Source organism: Haliotis rubra, unplaced genomic scaffold (genome assembly GCF_003918875.1).
Source record: "Haliotis rubra isolate DU_JTF1 unplaced genomic scaffold, ASM391887v1 Scf560, whole genome shotgun sequence".
Classification (NCBI taxonomy): Eukaryota; Metazoa; Mollusca; class Gastropoda; order Lepetellida; family Haliotidae; genus Haliotis; species Haliotis rubra.
Genome location: NW_025767258.1, coordinates 502349 through 520227, shown reverse-complemented (window position 1 = coordinate 520227; position 17879 = coordinate 502349). Strand labels below are relative to the sequence as shown.

The window sequence follows — 17879 nt, the reverse complement described above, 5'->3', positions numbered from 1 at the left end:
TCGGGGATCGAACCCGCGACCTTCCGCTCTCCGGGCGGACGCTCTAACCACTACACCACGGAGGCGGTCGAAAGATTGTGAACTAGATTTGATTGGACATACCCCGAACATAAGGGCATACGTATATGAAATCATTTGATGACGAACAGATGGTTATACTGATGGGATTCGACTCGAGGGAATATATGCCTTTTCTATTTCAACGCGGTGCAGAATAGAAGTGTTAGCCGGGAATGGAAGGTCGGTGGTTCGATCCAACTGTTTTTACCCTCCACAGTGTTCGACAATAGGAGATTCCAGGAAGGACTGTCAGGTCGAAGTTGCTGTGTTGTGATAGTAGGATATTGATGTTAAACTACTTAACTGTGGAATGTTTTACAATGGACTAACGCACGCACGCACGCACGTCTGAGAGACGGTGTGGGACAACAAGCGAAATATGATAGGGTCGAAGACTAAAAAAAGCACCCAACGGAAACGGGAAGACGGGAAGAAATATTAGTTTCAACTCATAAAACTGACCAAGGTCACAAAGTAAGACTCAAAACCACGACTCCTTTGATTTTTTGATGACAGACTAGTTATCTATGATGCTGTACTGGTGAGGTGAGGTGAGGTGAGGTGAGGTGAGATGAAATTGGTTTTAACGTCGTGCTTGAGAATATTTCGCTCATATGACGATGTGCATGCGTGTGTATGTGTATGTGCGGCTGCTTGTACTAGCCCAGACTGAAGCTGGTTTTATAGTGCTAGCCCACTGAGATACCATGCCGCAGTGAAGTACGAATACCCCACTCAGACACATTATACTGACTCCGAGCCGACCAGTCCTTCTTGTACCCATTAAAGCCGAACGCCAGGCAGCTAGCTGTACTGGTAGTGTAAGGAGGCGTTATTCGATGTTCATATATAGTCGCCTTACGAAAGCATAATAGAAATCTGTCATCATGGGTTCGAATCTCAGTTGAAGTTTATTATGATTTGGGTTTGTCAGCACCATACTCGACGTGGGTTTCACGTTTCATACCTGCGTCGTGCAGTCTTTCCTCCCCAACTGATATCATACCAACATGTTGCGATATAACGTCCCTGGAAATTTATTCAGACGCCATTAAACGCCCGTGTGGTCGTCTAGTAAGGGTACAATCGTTGGAGACGTCAGGCGAAAACCCGGGTTCGATTCCCAACATGGGTACAAAATCTAATTTCCCCTGCCGTGATATTGCTGCAATATTGCTATAAGTGGTATTACAGCTTACTGAAACTCATTTTATTAATATAATAAATTTACAATTCTTACAAATTGTACCGGTACATTTTTGTCAAAAGAAACTTAATGGTATCTCAAACTCAACTTATGGGCTAATGACTCTGAGTCATATAATCTGGTGTGAATTTGAACCATGACATGCGTCTCCAGTACATATCTTCATGTCGTACAGGTTAGTTTTCAGGACAGCTAGGATCTCGGGGTTTATTTGGTCCACTACGTTCGTCAGCTCATACGGGTCTTGCTTCAGTTCGTAGAGCTCCCGGAAATTCTGAAACGTCGAAGTAAATATTGTATGATAATAAGCATCAACAATTTTTACACAATAATAAGGTGGTTTACTCGAAGAGACGAAAACGTGTTGCGAAGAAAACTGGACCTCTCCTCCAAATGACAACTTCGGAATGAGTGAGTGAGTTTATTTTGACACCGCTTTTAGCAATCACATATCGGAATGAGCAGTGTAGGTAACAGAACCAGTATTGTTTTTGCTCCATGAAGCCCATGCGTGCCGTAAGTCTCGCTGACATGCTTGACACATGTCATCATAGCCAAAATATGTAGATCGATGGTTATGATATCAATCACTTGATGTAGATCGTTGATCAGTGTTGATCACTGGATTGTCTGGCCCAGACTCGATTACTTACAGACCGCCGCTTAGTGCGGCGCAAAACAAAACTCATTCACTCAATCACTTGACCGCCGTTATATAGCTAGACAATCCCTGAGTGTGGCGTTAAACGACAAACAGGATTTAGAACTAATATAAACATCTTCACAACATAAAATGACAGCACAAAAGATGCACACTGACTGTTAGCAACAAGTAAATATCAATATGAATATAGATTAAAACGTTTGACCTTTGTTCTAATGGCTATTTTGGTAGGGGAGGCCACACCACTTACATCATCGTCCTCAAACTCGCAGTACTTGTAGTCGACGCTGTTGCTCTTGTACCGGAGGCAGGCGTGGGTGTTGTTACGGGAGTCCTGACAGACGCAGTGCATCTTACAGACCTGCGAAACACACATGGTATATTCCTCATAATGATTATCATTCCATCTGATTAATATTCGTTTCCTTGCATCATCGTGTTACAAATTATCATCACTGGACAATATATTGAATATTATTTAAGAAATACAGTTCGCTCTATCCCCATGTACAGTGTAATAAAGTACACTTTTGTCCTAAACTATTATATACTTAAAGGCAAAAGAAACATCGTAATATTGGAAATGACATTTAAGTATCAATGGAGTATTTGAACCCATTTTTTTAAATATATACACCGGAAGTCAAGTTTGAGGAAAACATGAATCGTGGTCGTATATTCCGTTTTGCCCAAAAAGGTATTATTTGAGATTGAGGTTAGAAATGTTGTTGTTTGTGGAAAGGGAAGTGTTCACACAATCACAACATTGAAATCAAGATGCACATGCATCATGCATGCATTCAGGCATAAATTGCCGGTTTGAATGGCAATCGTTCTGAACACAGCAGCTATGGCTAGGTGAACGAAAGATCAACGACAACAAGCCATTGGACGTCTACTCTCTGGCCAACGTGCTCGAACCATTGCTAATGACTTCAATTGCAGCGTACGAACGATACAACGCCACCAACAGCACTGATGACCGTCCATGTAGTGGTCGACCCCGCGTAACAACACATCGCCAGGACCGTCATATCGTCCATCAACACCTGCAAGACCGATTCGCAAGGGCCACAGCAACAGCTCGGGTACCATAGGAAACCACCAGAGACCAGTCAGTGCCCGAACCATTTGGCGACGTCTCCAAGCCAGGAACCTGTTTTGTCAACGTTCTTCTCTGATGAAAGTCGGTACTTCAAATCACAATCTCCAGTGACGTCTCTTTTGCCTTTCAGTATAGTTAAAGTACGAGGACGCTTGCGTAACGTAATGTTTCCACCAGTGATGCTAATCGAGTGAAGCACACTGCAAAGCAGGAAACGGGGTGGTACGGAGTAGTTTACTGTAGGAGACTTTATGAGGCGGTGACAACTGACATGCATCGTGACGTCGGTTACCAAAGGTACGTTTGATTACGAGGGGAAAGACGAGAATGGCGTAGTGACGTCAATAAAGTGTTACCTGATAAAGTACTGTCGGCGCCTTTGATCTTTTAGCGAAGCATCTTAGAAATTTCCTTGAAGAATGTATGAATACAACATATTCAAACAACAACTGGTTGATAATATATTCATTGGAATGTTGTAACTGTTTGATTACTAATGAAAGAAATGGAGTAATGATACGTAAAGGAAGGAACTTTTAATATTCGTTACATTATTGTGTGACATTTGACACTTCGGCGGACTGTTAAATACTTCTGATTATTCTGAACTCTAAAGGGTCATCAAAAAGTAAAAACCTATGTTCTTATACATTACGCCAAAAGACAAGACTCAAACGGTCAAACTCTTACAGCCTCGCCAGATTTGATAAAGGTCCCAATGCATCAGTGCATCTTGGTCCCCGTTTGGATTTTATTGCCAAAAATCAGCCAGACCGACATTTTCACATCCCACCATTATCTTCAATACTTGGCAAAGAAGATAAGGTTGACTTATCACTGCGTCTGGTCAGAGCCTTACTCATCTATATACATAGAACGAGTGCCAGACGTCAGAAGTTAAGACGACTCTTCATCCCGCTCATGAGAGATGTCACAGCAGAAGTATCCAAAACAAATATATCCTTCTGGATGAGATCGGTGATAGTTTGAGCATACAGAGATGAAGGCTTAGAACCTCCCTCAGCTTCCAGCCCACACGAAGTAAGATGACTACATGGCAATTGCTCCATCCCTACCATCATGAAGGGATGCTTTGGTCATATTTTTTCTTTTTATGTTCAATAATGTTTATTTGAGATTATTTGCGAAGAAAAACTCAATTCATGCAGCTGTAGTACAGCATGTCAAAAGGGCAGTTCACCAGGCATGTCATATATAGGGTCAGTCACTTCTTCCACAGCCTGAACTCCCATCTCCAACTGAGTGGTGCTGGATACAGAAGGAAAGTGGACAGTATGTTCCCTACTGGACGACACTACACCAAGCATCAAAACCTTGTCAGGAGTTGGTATCTGGTCTGTACAAAGGGGTGTAACAACCGATGTAAGAGCAAACAGTCCTCACTTACATGTTCTGGTGCAAGAGCCAGTGTTCATAACATTGACTCAGTTATGTTTTCAAAACGTTTAACAAGTATTTTAGGTCAGTGTTTTTAAAAACGCCGTTCCAGTAGTGTATTGATGGCAGGCCCAAAGCTATAACAGTAGCCAGAAAAGGCAAAATATCATTTATCTACTGCGCATGCGCAAAATTATTAAATTATTTTGAGTGCCTCCATATCCTAAAATGTTCACTATGCATCGGTCTATAAATATACACAGTTTCATGATTTTATCATTAAATGCACATTTTATCTGCTTAGCCTCCACTACTGTGACACGCGATGAATGTGATGTTATGTGGCAATGCCATTCAGTGTGTAACAAATGTTCCAAGTGTATAATATTGTCTGTAAACATGATAACATGTGTCAACCAAGTCGGCGAGCCTGACCACCTTATCCTGATAGTCGTATCCTACGACCAGCATGGATTCCTGAAGACCAATTCAAACTCGGATGTTCACGGTTTGCTTGGTTTGGTTTGTTGTTGTTTAACGCCGCCCTCAGCACTATATGGTGGCGGACCAGTGATCAATATTATGAGCATCGATCAACGCAATAGGGATACGATAACATGTGTCAACCAAGTCAACCTGACCACCCGATCCCGTTAGTCGCCTCTTACGACATGCATGGATTGCTGAAGAACAATTCTAACCCGGACCTTCACGGGGAATGTTCACGGGCTGAAACGAACGAAGGATTCGTGTACATCATAGTAGAATTTCGCTTTTTCTACATCAGCTAATAAATGGTGTCTATCCACAAACCATCAGTCCCTGGCCTTGGTACTGAGGACACCCGGGTACAGAGTCCGCCCCCACCCCGGAATGCTCTGTCAGGAACTGGACTCGAAATGGGACGCTGGGGTCCTTGGTGCCGTGGAGGATTGGCAGCAGGGACATACCATCTGTAGAATTCGGGGGCGTGGCACCGGCCAGCTCGATAAATGTTGGGCCTAGGTCGATGTTTAGAACTGAATCCTATGTGAAGGAAAATGAATTAATTCATCAATATTCGTATGATTATTCAAGACTGGGAGGTCTGATGACCTAGTGTTTAACGCCGTACTCAGCTTTTTTCCAGCTACATGTATATGGCAGCGGTCTGTAAATAATCGAATCTGAACCTGACAATCCGGTTACTAACAGCATGAATGTCGATCTACACAACTGGAATACGATAACATGTGTCAACCAAGTCAGCGAGTCTGACCACCTGATCCCGTTAGGGGATCCAAGTGATTGTGAGAGGGTAGGGATATAAAACCTGCAATATTTTCTCAATACAAAAATACTGTATGAAACTGTATTACCAAACTACGTTTGTACGAATTAAATGGAAGATAAAGGGAACACATAAAAATTGAAATGTGTGTGGAACGAAAGAAGACCCACGGAAATTATGACGTCCTTGGCGATTCCAGGTCCTCGGACCATCAGTGGGACTTTGACGTCGAACTCGTAAGCCTGGCGTTTGTCGTACGGCATAGAGAACTGTCCTGTTGAAGAAACTCAAGTATGAAAAGTGTATTGGGCATTACGAATAAGTAAGTTTAGTTTTACCCCACTTTTTGCAATATACAGTCATGGGACATAAGTATTCGTCAGTCGGCAAAATTCTCATAGACTTGGATAGTATTTTAGTGCAACTGTCATACTTTTTATTAATCTTGGTCACAGATACATAATTTCCATGTAATTTTCCTTCAAGTATTTCCGCATTGTAGTTACATGAGCAACATATATACAACATTGTGTATTCTTTCTCCATAGACCGCCATGTTAAAAATTGTCATAGTCATGACACGCATCAATCAAAGTGTGGTCATTCTTGAAATACTGAATGGAAAATAATACGGAAATTATGGCTTGGCAGCTGAGACGATTAATTACACATGTGCAAAATATACTCATGCCAATCATGGTTGTCACCCCCTTCAATTTTTTTAATTGGAGCGGGGTATGGGATGGGGGTGGGGTGGGGAGAGGGGTAACAACCATTATTGGCATGAGTAGATGAACAAGAACAACTGAAAAATAAATTCTAGAATTTTTTTTCTAGCTGCACCAAATTAACATGTAAGTCTATGGACATTATGCACAGTGACGAATACTTATACTTAGATATCGGGTCCCATCTTCACTGATGTAACTCTATGTAAATCTATGATAAAAGACAGAGATGACCTGTGTCATGGTAACAGGTTGTTGTGGCAAAATGTCCATATTTGTCTGTATGTCTGACTATCCATATCTGACCCCAGTAGGGTGCTTCGTGTCTGTTTGTTTGTTGTTGAAGGTGACAGTGTGTACTCCATGACCCCAGTAGGGTGCTTCCTGTCTGTTTGGTTGTTGTTGAGGGTGTCCGTGTGTGCACCATGACACCAGTAGGGTGCTTCGTGTCTGTTTGGTTGTTGTTGAGGGTGTCCGTGTGTACTCCATGACCCCAGTAGGGTGCTTCGTGTCTGTTTGTTTGTTGAGGGTGTCCGTGTGTGCACCATGACCCCAGTAGGGTGCTTCGTGTCTGTTTGTTTGTTGTTGAGGGTGTCCGTGTGTGCACCATGACCCCAGTAGGGTGCTTCGTGTCTGTTTGTTTGTTGTTGAAGGTGTCCGTGTGTACTCCATGACCCCAGTAGGGTGTTTCGTGTCTGTTTGGTTGTTGTTGAGGGTGTCCGTGTGTACTCCATGACTCCAGTAGGGTGCTTCGTGTCTGTTTGGTTGTTGTTGAGGGTGTCCGTGTGTGTACTCCATGACCCCAGTAGGGTGCTTCGTGTCTGTTTGGTTGTTGTTGAGGGTGTCCGTGTGTACTCCATGACCCCAGTAGGGTGCTTTGTGTCTGTTTGTTTGTTGTTGAGGGTGTCCGTGTGTGCACCATGACCCCAGTAGGGTGCTTCGTGTCTGTTTGGTTGTTGTTGAAGTGTCCGTGTGTACTCCATGACCCCAGTAGGGTGCTTCGTGTCTGTTTGTTTGTTGTTGAAGGTGTCCGTGTGTACTCCATGACCCCAGTAGGGTGCTTCGTGTCTGTTTGGTTGTTGTTGAGGGTGTCCGTGTGTACTCCATGACCCCAGTAGGGTGCTTCGTGTCTGTTTGGTTGTTGTTGAGGGTGTCCGTGTGTACTCCATGACCCCAGTAGGGTGCTTCGTGTCTGTTTGGTTGTTGTTGAGGGTGTCCGTGTGTACTCCATGACTCCAGTAGGGTGCTTCGTGTCTGTTTGGTTGTTGTTGAGGGTGTCCGTGTGTACTCCATGACCCCAGTAGGGTGCTTCGTGTCTGTTTGTTTGTTGTTGAGGGTGTCCGTGTGTACTCCATGACCCCAGTAGGGTGCTTCGTGTCTGTTTGTTTGTTGTTGAGGGTGTCCGTGTGTGCACCATGACCCCAGTAGGGTGCTTCGTGTCTGTTTGGTTGTTGTTGAGGGTGTCCGTGTGTACTCCATGACCCCAGTAGGGTGCTTCGTGTCTGTTTGGTTGTTGTTGAGGGTGTCCGTGTGTGCACCATGACCCCAGTAGGGTGCTTCGTGTCTGTTTGTTTGTTTGGGGGTGACAACCATTATTGGCATGAGTAGATGAACAAGAACAACCGAAAAATAAATTCTAGAATTTTTTTTCTAGCTGCACCAAATTAACATGTAAGTCTGTGGACATAATGCACAGTGACGAATACTTATGTCCAATGACTGTACACCAGAAATGGACTTTACACATCGTACCCATGTGGAGAATCGAACCCGGGTCTTTGGCGCGACGAGCGAACGCTTTAACTACTAGGCTACCCCACGACCCTTGAGCCATTATGAAATAACGCAAACCTTATAAAAAGTAACGGTTGGGACTTAACACCGCTTTAGCGATAAGCAACAGCAGATGAGGGACACCATCAATCTAACCCTGTGGGTATTGAACCCTGGACGGCAGCGTCACGAACGAGCACGTTTACCTATTCACCCTACCCTCTTCGCAAATGTAATAAGCCGGCATGTCGCATATGCCCTTTCATCATTTGCCGGATAGCAATAGGTAGTCACGGAAAGTTATACACGCCCTTGACTCCACTCACCTATATATTCTCATGGATGTACAGTACAACCAGAAATTATTGAGAATTTAAAGATTGTAAATTATTTTATTTTTTTCACTCATTACTCACGTATTAAATGTAAATATTAGCAGAACATAACTCCAGATTCAAAGACAGGGCAGAAATCAATTAAGTCACCATGGGCAGCAATGCAGGCTTCTATGAGGCGGGGCATACTACTGATCAAAGAAGTTAGAAAGTCTTGGTCAATGCTGTCCCAATATCGGACCCTCTCTTCTTTCATTTCAGCAATATTGTCAGATTTTTCTTATTGACACTTTCCTTCATAAGTCCCCAAACATTTTCTTTTGGATTTAGGTCTTGGCTATAGCTTGGCCAATCTAATAATGTCATATTTTGGGTCCGAAACCAGGCCTGTGAATGCTTTGAACGATGTTTTGGGTCGTTGTCCTGCTGGAAAATCCAAAAATTTCCATAGAACACGTGAGCAGATGGAAGTAAATGTCCCTCGAGAATATATGTGTACCGCTCACTGGTCCTATTCCCTTCAAATACACAGAGGGGCGTTGCCCTAACACAGATATGTCACCCCACACGTTAAATTTCGGACTGTACTTTGGGCGCTGATACAAAGGTTTTTCAGTTAGTTTGGTCCAGAATTTCAGTGTATTAGGAAACAGCCACACACGCTTTCATCTGAGAAAATCACATTGTCCCAGTTAAAATTTCTATGCTGTAAGCACCAGTTCAACCTTCGCTCCATTTGTTCAGGTTTCATGATCGGTGATGGAATTCCTCGACTTTTCTGCCAACCCATTGTATGCAGCTCAGTTCTAATTGTCTCCTTACAGACAGCCACAGTTCCTCTATCAATCATATCCAGCCTTAAGTTTTCTAAACTCCTTCGTTTGTTTTTAGAAACAAAAATACCAAGCCGCCTCCTGTCACCGACAGTCAATTTTCTGGGGCTACCTGCGCCTCCCTGGTGCTCAATGCCATATCCATTTGCAATATTTTTCAAAACACGATAAACAGTGGACAAAGGGATGCCTGTTCTACTTGAAATCACTTTAGCTGATCTGAAGTCCTTGTTATAATACTCTAAAATCAACTTCCTCTTCTCTAAATCATCCCTACTGAGGATCACTGAAATTGTCGTCTGCTAGCAAGTAAACAAAGGCTGATAACTCTTCACAAACTAATGAAAAAGGATTAACGGAGCTGTCTCTCTTGAATGAAACCAAGCACTTGATAGCTGGTCAACGTTGTTTATATTAGAAATCCAATTAAACATATTCCTAAAATTCTCAATAATTTCTGGTCATACTATACATACATAATATATGATGTTTTCATTGATAATTATATATGTACACATCACCATGGATACGCATTTATATGTTGACATAAATGTTGACGTTTGGATTTCGAATTCTTCATTCTTGCAATGCGTTTCGCTGCCGATGCTGGCACCTATATCTCACAAATTATCAAGATGGTTATAAACGGTCAATCCGGAGGACTGTGAAAAAACGCCTGTTCATCCTTCCTCTGATAGGGCGTCGTTCGAATTTTCCTCGAAATAAATCATGCCGTGTCTTGAATAGGAATACGAGGGTCGTCTCTAAAGCAATGTAGCCCAGGGTTTACCAAATTTGCTGTATCATTCTATAGCCTGCATGGTTGCATACCGTGATATACATCGCAGTCTCCTTTATCAATCACAAGACCCCCACACAAATATCTTGAACAAGTGGCAAGGTATAAATAGTGTTGCCTCTCTATGGTGCTCAAGTATGTCGATGTGAATGGTTTTCGTGGACATGCAGTGTAACTACGGCACTATTGACATCGAATGAACGCTTTTTATTGTAATGGATTGTTTAATATTAATCGTACTTTACACCTGCTTCTGATACGCACAAGATATTCTGAGCTGGATTTCCAACAAAAGTCGTGTCTCACGCCCGACGATGACACTAGCATTATTTGTGTTGACAAAGGAGAGCATACGAGAGTTCTTGTGCATTTGAACTCTTAAAATGAAGGACAACCTTGAAACCTGCCTTTATATAAGGAAAACGTGACTCTCTGTTTCGAGACCTAATATTTGTAGATGGAGTAGCTGTGGCTGAGGAAGTCGTAGTTCTGGACATTAACTACAGGCAGTGTTTGTGGTGGTAGTTGTTGGTGTGATCGGTGATGAATTTGTTTGTTGTTGTTGTTGTTGTTGTCGTGGTATGTTGTTGTAGCCATTGTAGTATATAGTAGTAGTTATATATATTATGTTATATATATATCCATGTAACAAATGCTTTTGTGTTGTAGTATTTAAGCAAGGTTTGAAAATCATTTTGAGACGTAAAGACTTCACGTTGTACACACGCGGTACAGAGTGTCACACACGCGGTATATCACACATAACGCCTCTCGAGATCAACATCTGACTTACTTCAATATGTTGTATATATATATATATATATATATATATATACACACACACACACACACACACACACACACACACATATATATATATATATATTGTCATGGTTACCTAGATGGAAGCCGTTGTCGGAGGAGTAGAAGATGTAGGTGTTGTCCAGCATCCCCTTGGCGTCCAACGTCTTCACCACGTCCTCCACCATATCGTCCACTGACTGCAGAGTGCGCCATCTGCAACATTACCATTGCTTGGAAACATTTGTAGATGTTAAGTGTGAGGCCTTCCATAATTATTATTATCTATTATTATTGCAATATTTATATAGCACATATGCCCTCGATCATTGGATGTCAATCTCCACGGCACATCTTATTGTCAATCTCAACTCCCTGGGGATCATACAGCTCTTGCAGCCACTAGGCTCACCGAGTTAATGTGGCTTTCCTATCCTTACGAGGTACCCATTCACAGCTGGTGGACTGGGACACACAGTCACAGTATTTTGTCCAAGTTTACTGCACGTTGCTGTACCCGCAACTGTGTGTTTGCACATATTCGTGTGGCCACCATCTGGTCATATACCAACGGATTCGTGGGTTCTTTTAAGTGCACAGGGCTGTGTACTGTACGCTTGGGGTTGAGACAACACTGAAAGAGTCTGCACACAAAGTTGACTCCAGGGTTTTTACACCCGGTCACAGGTGGGTTTGATCCCGGCACCTCATGCTCGCTGGATCACTAGCCTGTCGCCTGAGCCAGCTCGCCCACCATGACCCCATAACAGATATGAACGAGATGTGTCTAGAATAAGTTCAACGGAAGAAATTTCTTTATATTAATCAATAAAAAATAGTATCGTTTCGATTTGCACGAAAGGGAATTAAACTAGTTCAGTCCTCTTAACAACTAGAATATCTTGTATTCAATGCTGCTGTCATGATCTCTGATTTACAAATATTGTAGAATTTTGTTTGATATTAAATTTTTTTTGTTTGACATAAGAAAGTAAAGTCAACATATTAGGGGCTGAATGTGTCTTAAAGTATATAGATTGATAATCAGATCTAATAAAAATACACGAAAATACGTTTTGTTCTTCACGCCATTTAAAATAATAATCAATACTAATACTGGTATGTGTTTTAGAAGGTAGACAGTGACCAGGCCGCTCACACCAGTGGCCAAAGAACGGAGCTCAACAAATTGCTCTGGCTAACATCTCGGGATCACCAGAGGCCAATTATCTACAAATTCATTTTGATTTTCGGGGATTGTTGTTTTTGTTTGTAACGCCGCACTCAGCAACATTCCAAATATATTGTGGTGGTCTGTAAATAATCGAGAGTGGACCAGACAGTCATCTGCACCGACCTTTGCAATTGAGATATCATGACGTGTCTCAACCAAGTCAGCGAGCCTAACCACCAGATCCCGTTAGTCGCCTCTTACGACAGACATGGGTTACTGTAAACTAGGTGTGACCCGGATCCTTACAATTCCATATACTTCACGGGTGGGAATAAAATGACGAACCTTCGATTTTGAAGAGTATAAGATTCTGGCGCGCGTAAGGGGCGCAACTAAAACTGATGTACAAAAGAGAGTACACACCTGGTGTTTTGGGATCATTTGAAAAGTGTTGTGAGTTTGACTGGCAACGTCGCAATTGAGCATGATATCTGTGGTGTTTTGGCAACATATTAGGAAAGTCTGTGACTTATATATCACTGTAAAACCTTTTTTCAAAATATTTACGTTGCTTTTAGGAAAGTAAACCAGGTGTGTACTTTCTTTTGTACGTCAGTTTATGTATTGGAACTCCGGTACCTTTGGTGACTGAGAACCTATGTCCCGCGCAAATATTTAAGCAATACACATGAATATTGATGCGGGCATCGCAAATTTGGTAGACTACGGTTATAACGTACTCAAAGGGGCCACTAATTTTACTTCGTTATAACCGCAGTTCGTTATACGCATAAGGACAAAATACACATCAAGTGGTCGAGACCAAAGGTTAGTTCGTTATATCCGTAGTTTATATTTGTTATATTGGTTCTAAACGTGTTCTAGTTTACTGTAGATCCTGTACCCACCTGTTTCTGAATGTTGTGTCGATGTACTCAATCGTGTCATTTGGCATCGGGGTGATAGCTTGTCGAATCAACCAGTGTTTGTCCTGAAACGACATGTACTAATCCTCATTACGATACGGATATATTCGCAGTGATATTCTAATTATTCCAAAATAACGTAAACCCTTGACCAAACAAATTATACAAGTCCAAACATTGATTACACAACAGTCTCGTTTCCTGCTGACTGGGTTCCGCCCTATTGCGGAACTTAGTACAATAACCAGTCTAGAATTTTGAGACCAATTCATTCAACTGGATGCATAAATATTAATCAGTATTATTTGATACATCTAAGCACTTGTATATTGCAACACTTCATTCCTTCTAATCCTTGCAAACACGTTGTGCAGCGTGCTTCGCGTACAGCTGCTCTGACAAACGGAAGTCGTGGAAATCTCGAACTTGATATTATATCAATCACATTGTGCGTTACAAAAATACACTGAATAAGCGCAAAGAACACATAACAGGTGTAACCAGAGATCCAGATGAATTGTGAATCCTTTTACGACCTCGTCAAACAGGGGCAGTCTGTGACGTCTTAGTTAAGGTCATGCTGATTACACCTCGCCATAAAATATAGAAATACGATGTTATTAAAAGTTGAAATTAAAATTAAGTTTAAATACCATTTTCTTATGAAACAAGAAAATTGGAATTCAGTGTAACCACAGTTGTTTGTAGTGTCTCTTTTCACTTTCACACGAGAAAATTTGGATCGGCTGAAAAGTAGGTCATTGTCTGAATTGGTTAATGAGACTCATGTTTCGGTTTGAACTCTTTGACAACGTAAAAACTGGATTAGCCTCATTTCCAACACTTTCGTGAAAGATTAATGATCTATTTAAACAGAGGTGTGCATGACATTAATTGTTTATATTTCATAAATGGAATTTTTCACATGTTTATCTATTCCCTTAAGAATATTCTTAAGCGATGAAAGTTGTCAGTATATTGTCCAAACAGTCTCCACGTGTCAGTATCTTTATCAAACGTTGCATAACATATTCTATTCCAATTAGAAGCCTTTTTGTATCATTTAACCAAAGCACATTTGGATCCAGTTTCACAAAGCGATCTCAGCAGTAAGCCTGTATTAAAGAACTGGAGTAAAGATAAGCACAGGGCTAACATCGCCTCGTCGCGCGGGTGAAATGATTAAAAAGGATAAGTCATCACCTTCGCGTGAAGGTTGAATGAGCCGCCTCTCGGTGCCCTGGCGTCACTGAAGGTGCTGTTGTACTGTGGGGCAGGGGTGAAGGGGTCGTGGCAGGCTGGGGTGGAGAGCATCATGAAGAAGGGGGTGGGTCTGTCTTGTGATTGTATGCCCAGAAACTCCTGGCCTCTTCTATGCTGAAAATAAGGATAACTTCGTGTGGAACACTATTTGTCGTGTATACTTGTCAGAGATGTGTCTTGCGCGTCATAAAATGACCAGCTAAGCAGATTATGTCCGTGAGAACTGCCGAGCTAATCAGATTGTTAGTCGTCCATCTGCCTTTAAAAAGCCGGCAGCATAGGCAAGCAAAGGGAGAGCCGGCAGACAGCGGGAAGAGCGCGGACAGACCAGCGGAAAGACAAGTCAGGGACAAGGAGGGACGGTTTCAAGCTGATGTCACTAACTGAGCATTTCCTCAAATCTGGGTGCAAAAAGACGCAAATTGGACTGCACAGATAAATTCTGTACTTCACAAAGTTTCACTAATGATACATTGTTTAAGGAGTTACCAATACCGATTATCATGAAAACACTATTCGTTATGTATAAATCCTATATTTTGCCATTATTTGATGTATGTGGGATAACTGTACAGTTAGCCCGGCATCAATGCTTGAAAAAATACAGCTTGATGCACTTAGAACAAAATGTGGGGCTACAAGGGGAACAAGTCATAATAAATAAGAAATTAACTATCACTAAACTGCTAATTCATTTTTTACCCAGTACTATTGAACTTTGGGATTCTTTGCTTGAAGAAGAAAGACTTATACAGTCACCAAGTGAATTCAAGAATTAGATTACATCATATTGTAATACTTCATTTTTGCTGTATGGATGTTTATATTCATGTATATTGTATGCTTAATGTTGTTTATGATATCATGTCCTTTTGTAATAATGTTATGAAATAAAAGTTGCATAAATGTTATATTGTCTGGACAGGCATTAACATAAGCTTTTTGCTTGTTTGCCGATCCAGTTTCTGAAAAATATATCAGAAATAAATATGTTTAAACCGAATAATCATATTACAAACAAACGCACACACACACTTGCATACATCTTAAATTGTGGACCGCTTCCGTGGTGTAGTGGTTAGAGCGTCCGCACGGAGAGCGGAAGGTCGCGGGTTCGATCCCCGACCGCGCCATACCAAAATACGTTAAAATATGGTACTTGTTGGTCCCTGCCTGGCGCTCGGCATTAATGGGTACAACAAGGACTGGTCGGCTCGGAGTCAGTATAATGTGTCTGAGTGGGGTATTCATGCTTCACTGCGGTATGGTATCTCTATAGCACTATAAAACCAGCTTCAGTCTGGACTAGTACAAGCAGCCGCACATACACATACACACGCATGCACGTCGTCATATGAGTGAAATATTCTCAAGCACGACGTTAAACCCAATTTCACCTCACCTCACCTTAAATTGTGTCGCATTGTAGAAATAGACTATAGCTCTTGAACAAAGGCTCACGCTTCAGTGGCTAATGCTAATTACCTGGCTCACATCTCTCGCCTAGCCATAATGCAATGCTGTCTTAACAAGACCTTTTTGGTCATACTATGGCTAAGTGAGAGTGAACCTGCTGAAGACCAATTCTAACCCAGACCTTCACGGGTCTCTCGGTATATCAATTAATATACTGGATTAATTTGCCTAGTCTCGAGTATTTACACAGCGCATGTACAGTGCATATGTTTACCCCACGTCGGATAGAAATCTTTCATCGGGAGTTTGGCTGTCAGCATGTTTTAGGTAAAGTAAACTGTGTTGGTGGTGGTAATAGTGTAGGCAATGGTGTTGGTGATGGCGATAGCGTAGGTGTAGGTGTTGGTGTTGATGTTGATGATGGTGTTGGTGATGATGTCGGTTATTTGTGTTGGTGGTGGTGAGAGTGATGTTGATGTTGATGATGGTGTTGGTGGTGGTGAGAGTGATGTTGATGATGGTGTGATGATGGTTGGTGGTGGTGAGAGTGATGTTGATGATGGTGTTGGTGGTGGTGAGAGTGATGTTGATGATGGTGTTGGTGGTGGTGAGAGTGATGTTGATGATGGTGTTGGTGGTGGTGAGAGTGATGTTGATGATGGTGTTGGTGGTGGTGAGATTGATGTTGATGATGGTGTTGGTGGTGGTGAAAGTGATGTTGATGATGGTGTTGGTGGTGGTGAGAGTGATGTTGATGATGGTGTTGGTGGTGGTGAGAGTGATGTTGATGATGGTGTTGGTTGTGGTGTTGGGGATGATAACGGTGTGGCAATGGTCGTATTGTTGGTGTTGGTGATGATGTTATTGGTGTTGGTACTGGTGTTGAGGATGTTGATGATCCTGGCGTTACTGTTGGTGATATTGATGATGATGATGATGATGATGATGATGAGGTGAGGTGTTGATGATGATGGTGTTGGTAATGATGAGAGTGATGTTCATGATGGTGTCCGTTCTGGTGTTGAGGATGTTGATGATCCTGGCGTTACTGTCGGTGATATTAATAGTGATGGTGATAATGAGTGATGAAAATGATGGCGATGTTGTCGATGTTGGTTTAGGTGATGAAAATTATGGGTTTGGTGTTGTTGGTGTTGGCGTTGGTGTTAGTCTTGTTCCGTTGTCATATTCTGAATCTGAGGTAAAAGGTTTGTTATCCTACATCAGTCGTTGGAGACGCTCCCTTATGACGTCTATGTTCAAGTGCGATTGGCGTGGGGGAGGTGTTCCGTATCTCGACAGCGGACATTTATACAGCTGTAACCGGTGTCCACAAAACAAGAGTATCAAGGATCCAATATTTGTATTCAGTATACCACCCTATAGTACAGAGAGAAGGGGACAGAATTGCATGTTACCTCAAATATTATCCATGTACTCCATAACACGAAACACACCCAGGCATATTTGTACGACTTAGCTCCACAATATATCTGTACATATAAGTACTTACTTGCATATTTTGACAAACAATGGACATCAATTAATTCGGTGTATTCACACTGACCATCAAATATAATAAACGAAAAATATATCATGTGAAAAAAAGAGGACAGCCGGACATTTATCAATTTGGAATTCAGGGTTGAGAAAAATTGGTCAACACTAAACTAGATTCACCATTTAATCGTTATATGAAACTATGCGATACACGATACGTTTTGTTTTGTACCAGTACGTATCTTTCCTTAATGGTACAGATTAGTATTAAGTCTTTATCATATGACGTCATGTCTTAGGTCATGTCGTTGTCGTAAGATAACTAGGGCGGTGCGGTAGCCTAGTGGCCAAAGCGTTCGCTCGTCACGCTGAACACCCGGGTTCGATTCCCACATGGGTACAATGTGTGAAGAACATTTCTGGTGTCCCCGCCGTGATATTGCTGGAATATTGCTGAGAATATTGCGTAAAACCATACTCACTCATGTAAAATAACATGAATATTGAATAATCAGCAAGTATTTTGTCCCTAAAATTATCTACCACGAACAATATGCCTGTGATACATGTAAATTGTTGTTGTCCTTCCAATAGAGTCAGCTGAGAGTCCAAGTAATTATTCTAGTC

General features: G+C 41.9%; 1 protein-coding gene across 1 annotated transcript in view; it reads right to left on the bottom strand.

Moving 5' to 3' along the window:
• Positions 1-1322: 1322 nt before the first annotated feature.
• Positions 1323-17879, bottom strand: part of LOC124254029 (N-acetylglucosamine-6-sulfatase-like) — a 60812-nt gene continuing 44255 nt past the window's right edge. Inside the window, exons 6-12 of the mRNA XM_046687895.1 lie at positions 14277-14450; positions 13056-13138; positions 11071-11189; positions 5875-5978; positions 5248-5460; positions 2182-2292; positions 1323-1541 (exon numbers count right to left, since the gene is read on the bottom strand). Coding sequence (XP_046543851.1) covers positions 1377-1541; positions 2182-2292; positions 5248-5460; positions 5875-5978; positions 11071-11189; positions 13056-13138; positions 14277-14450 — 969 coding nt within the window. The 3' untranslated portion in view covers positions 1323-1376. The remainder of the gene's footprint in view (positions 1542-2181; positions 2293-5247; positions 5461-5874; positions 5979-11070; positions 11190-13055; positions 13139-14276; positions 14451-17879) is intronic.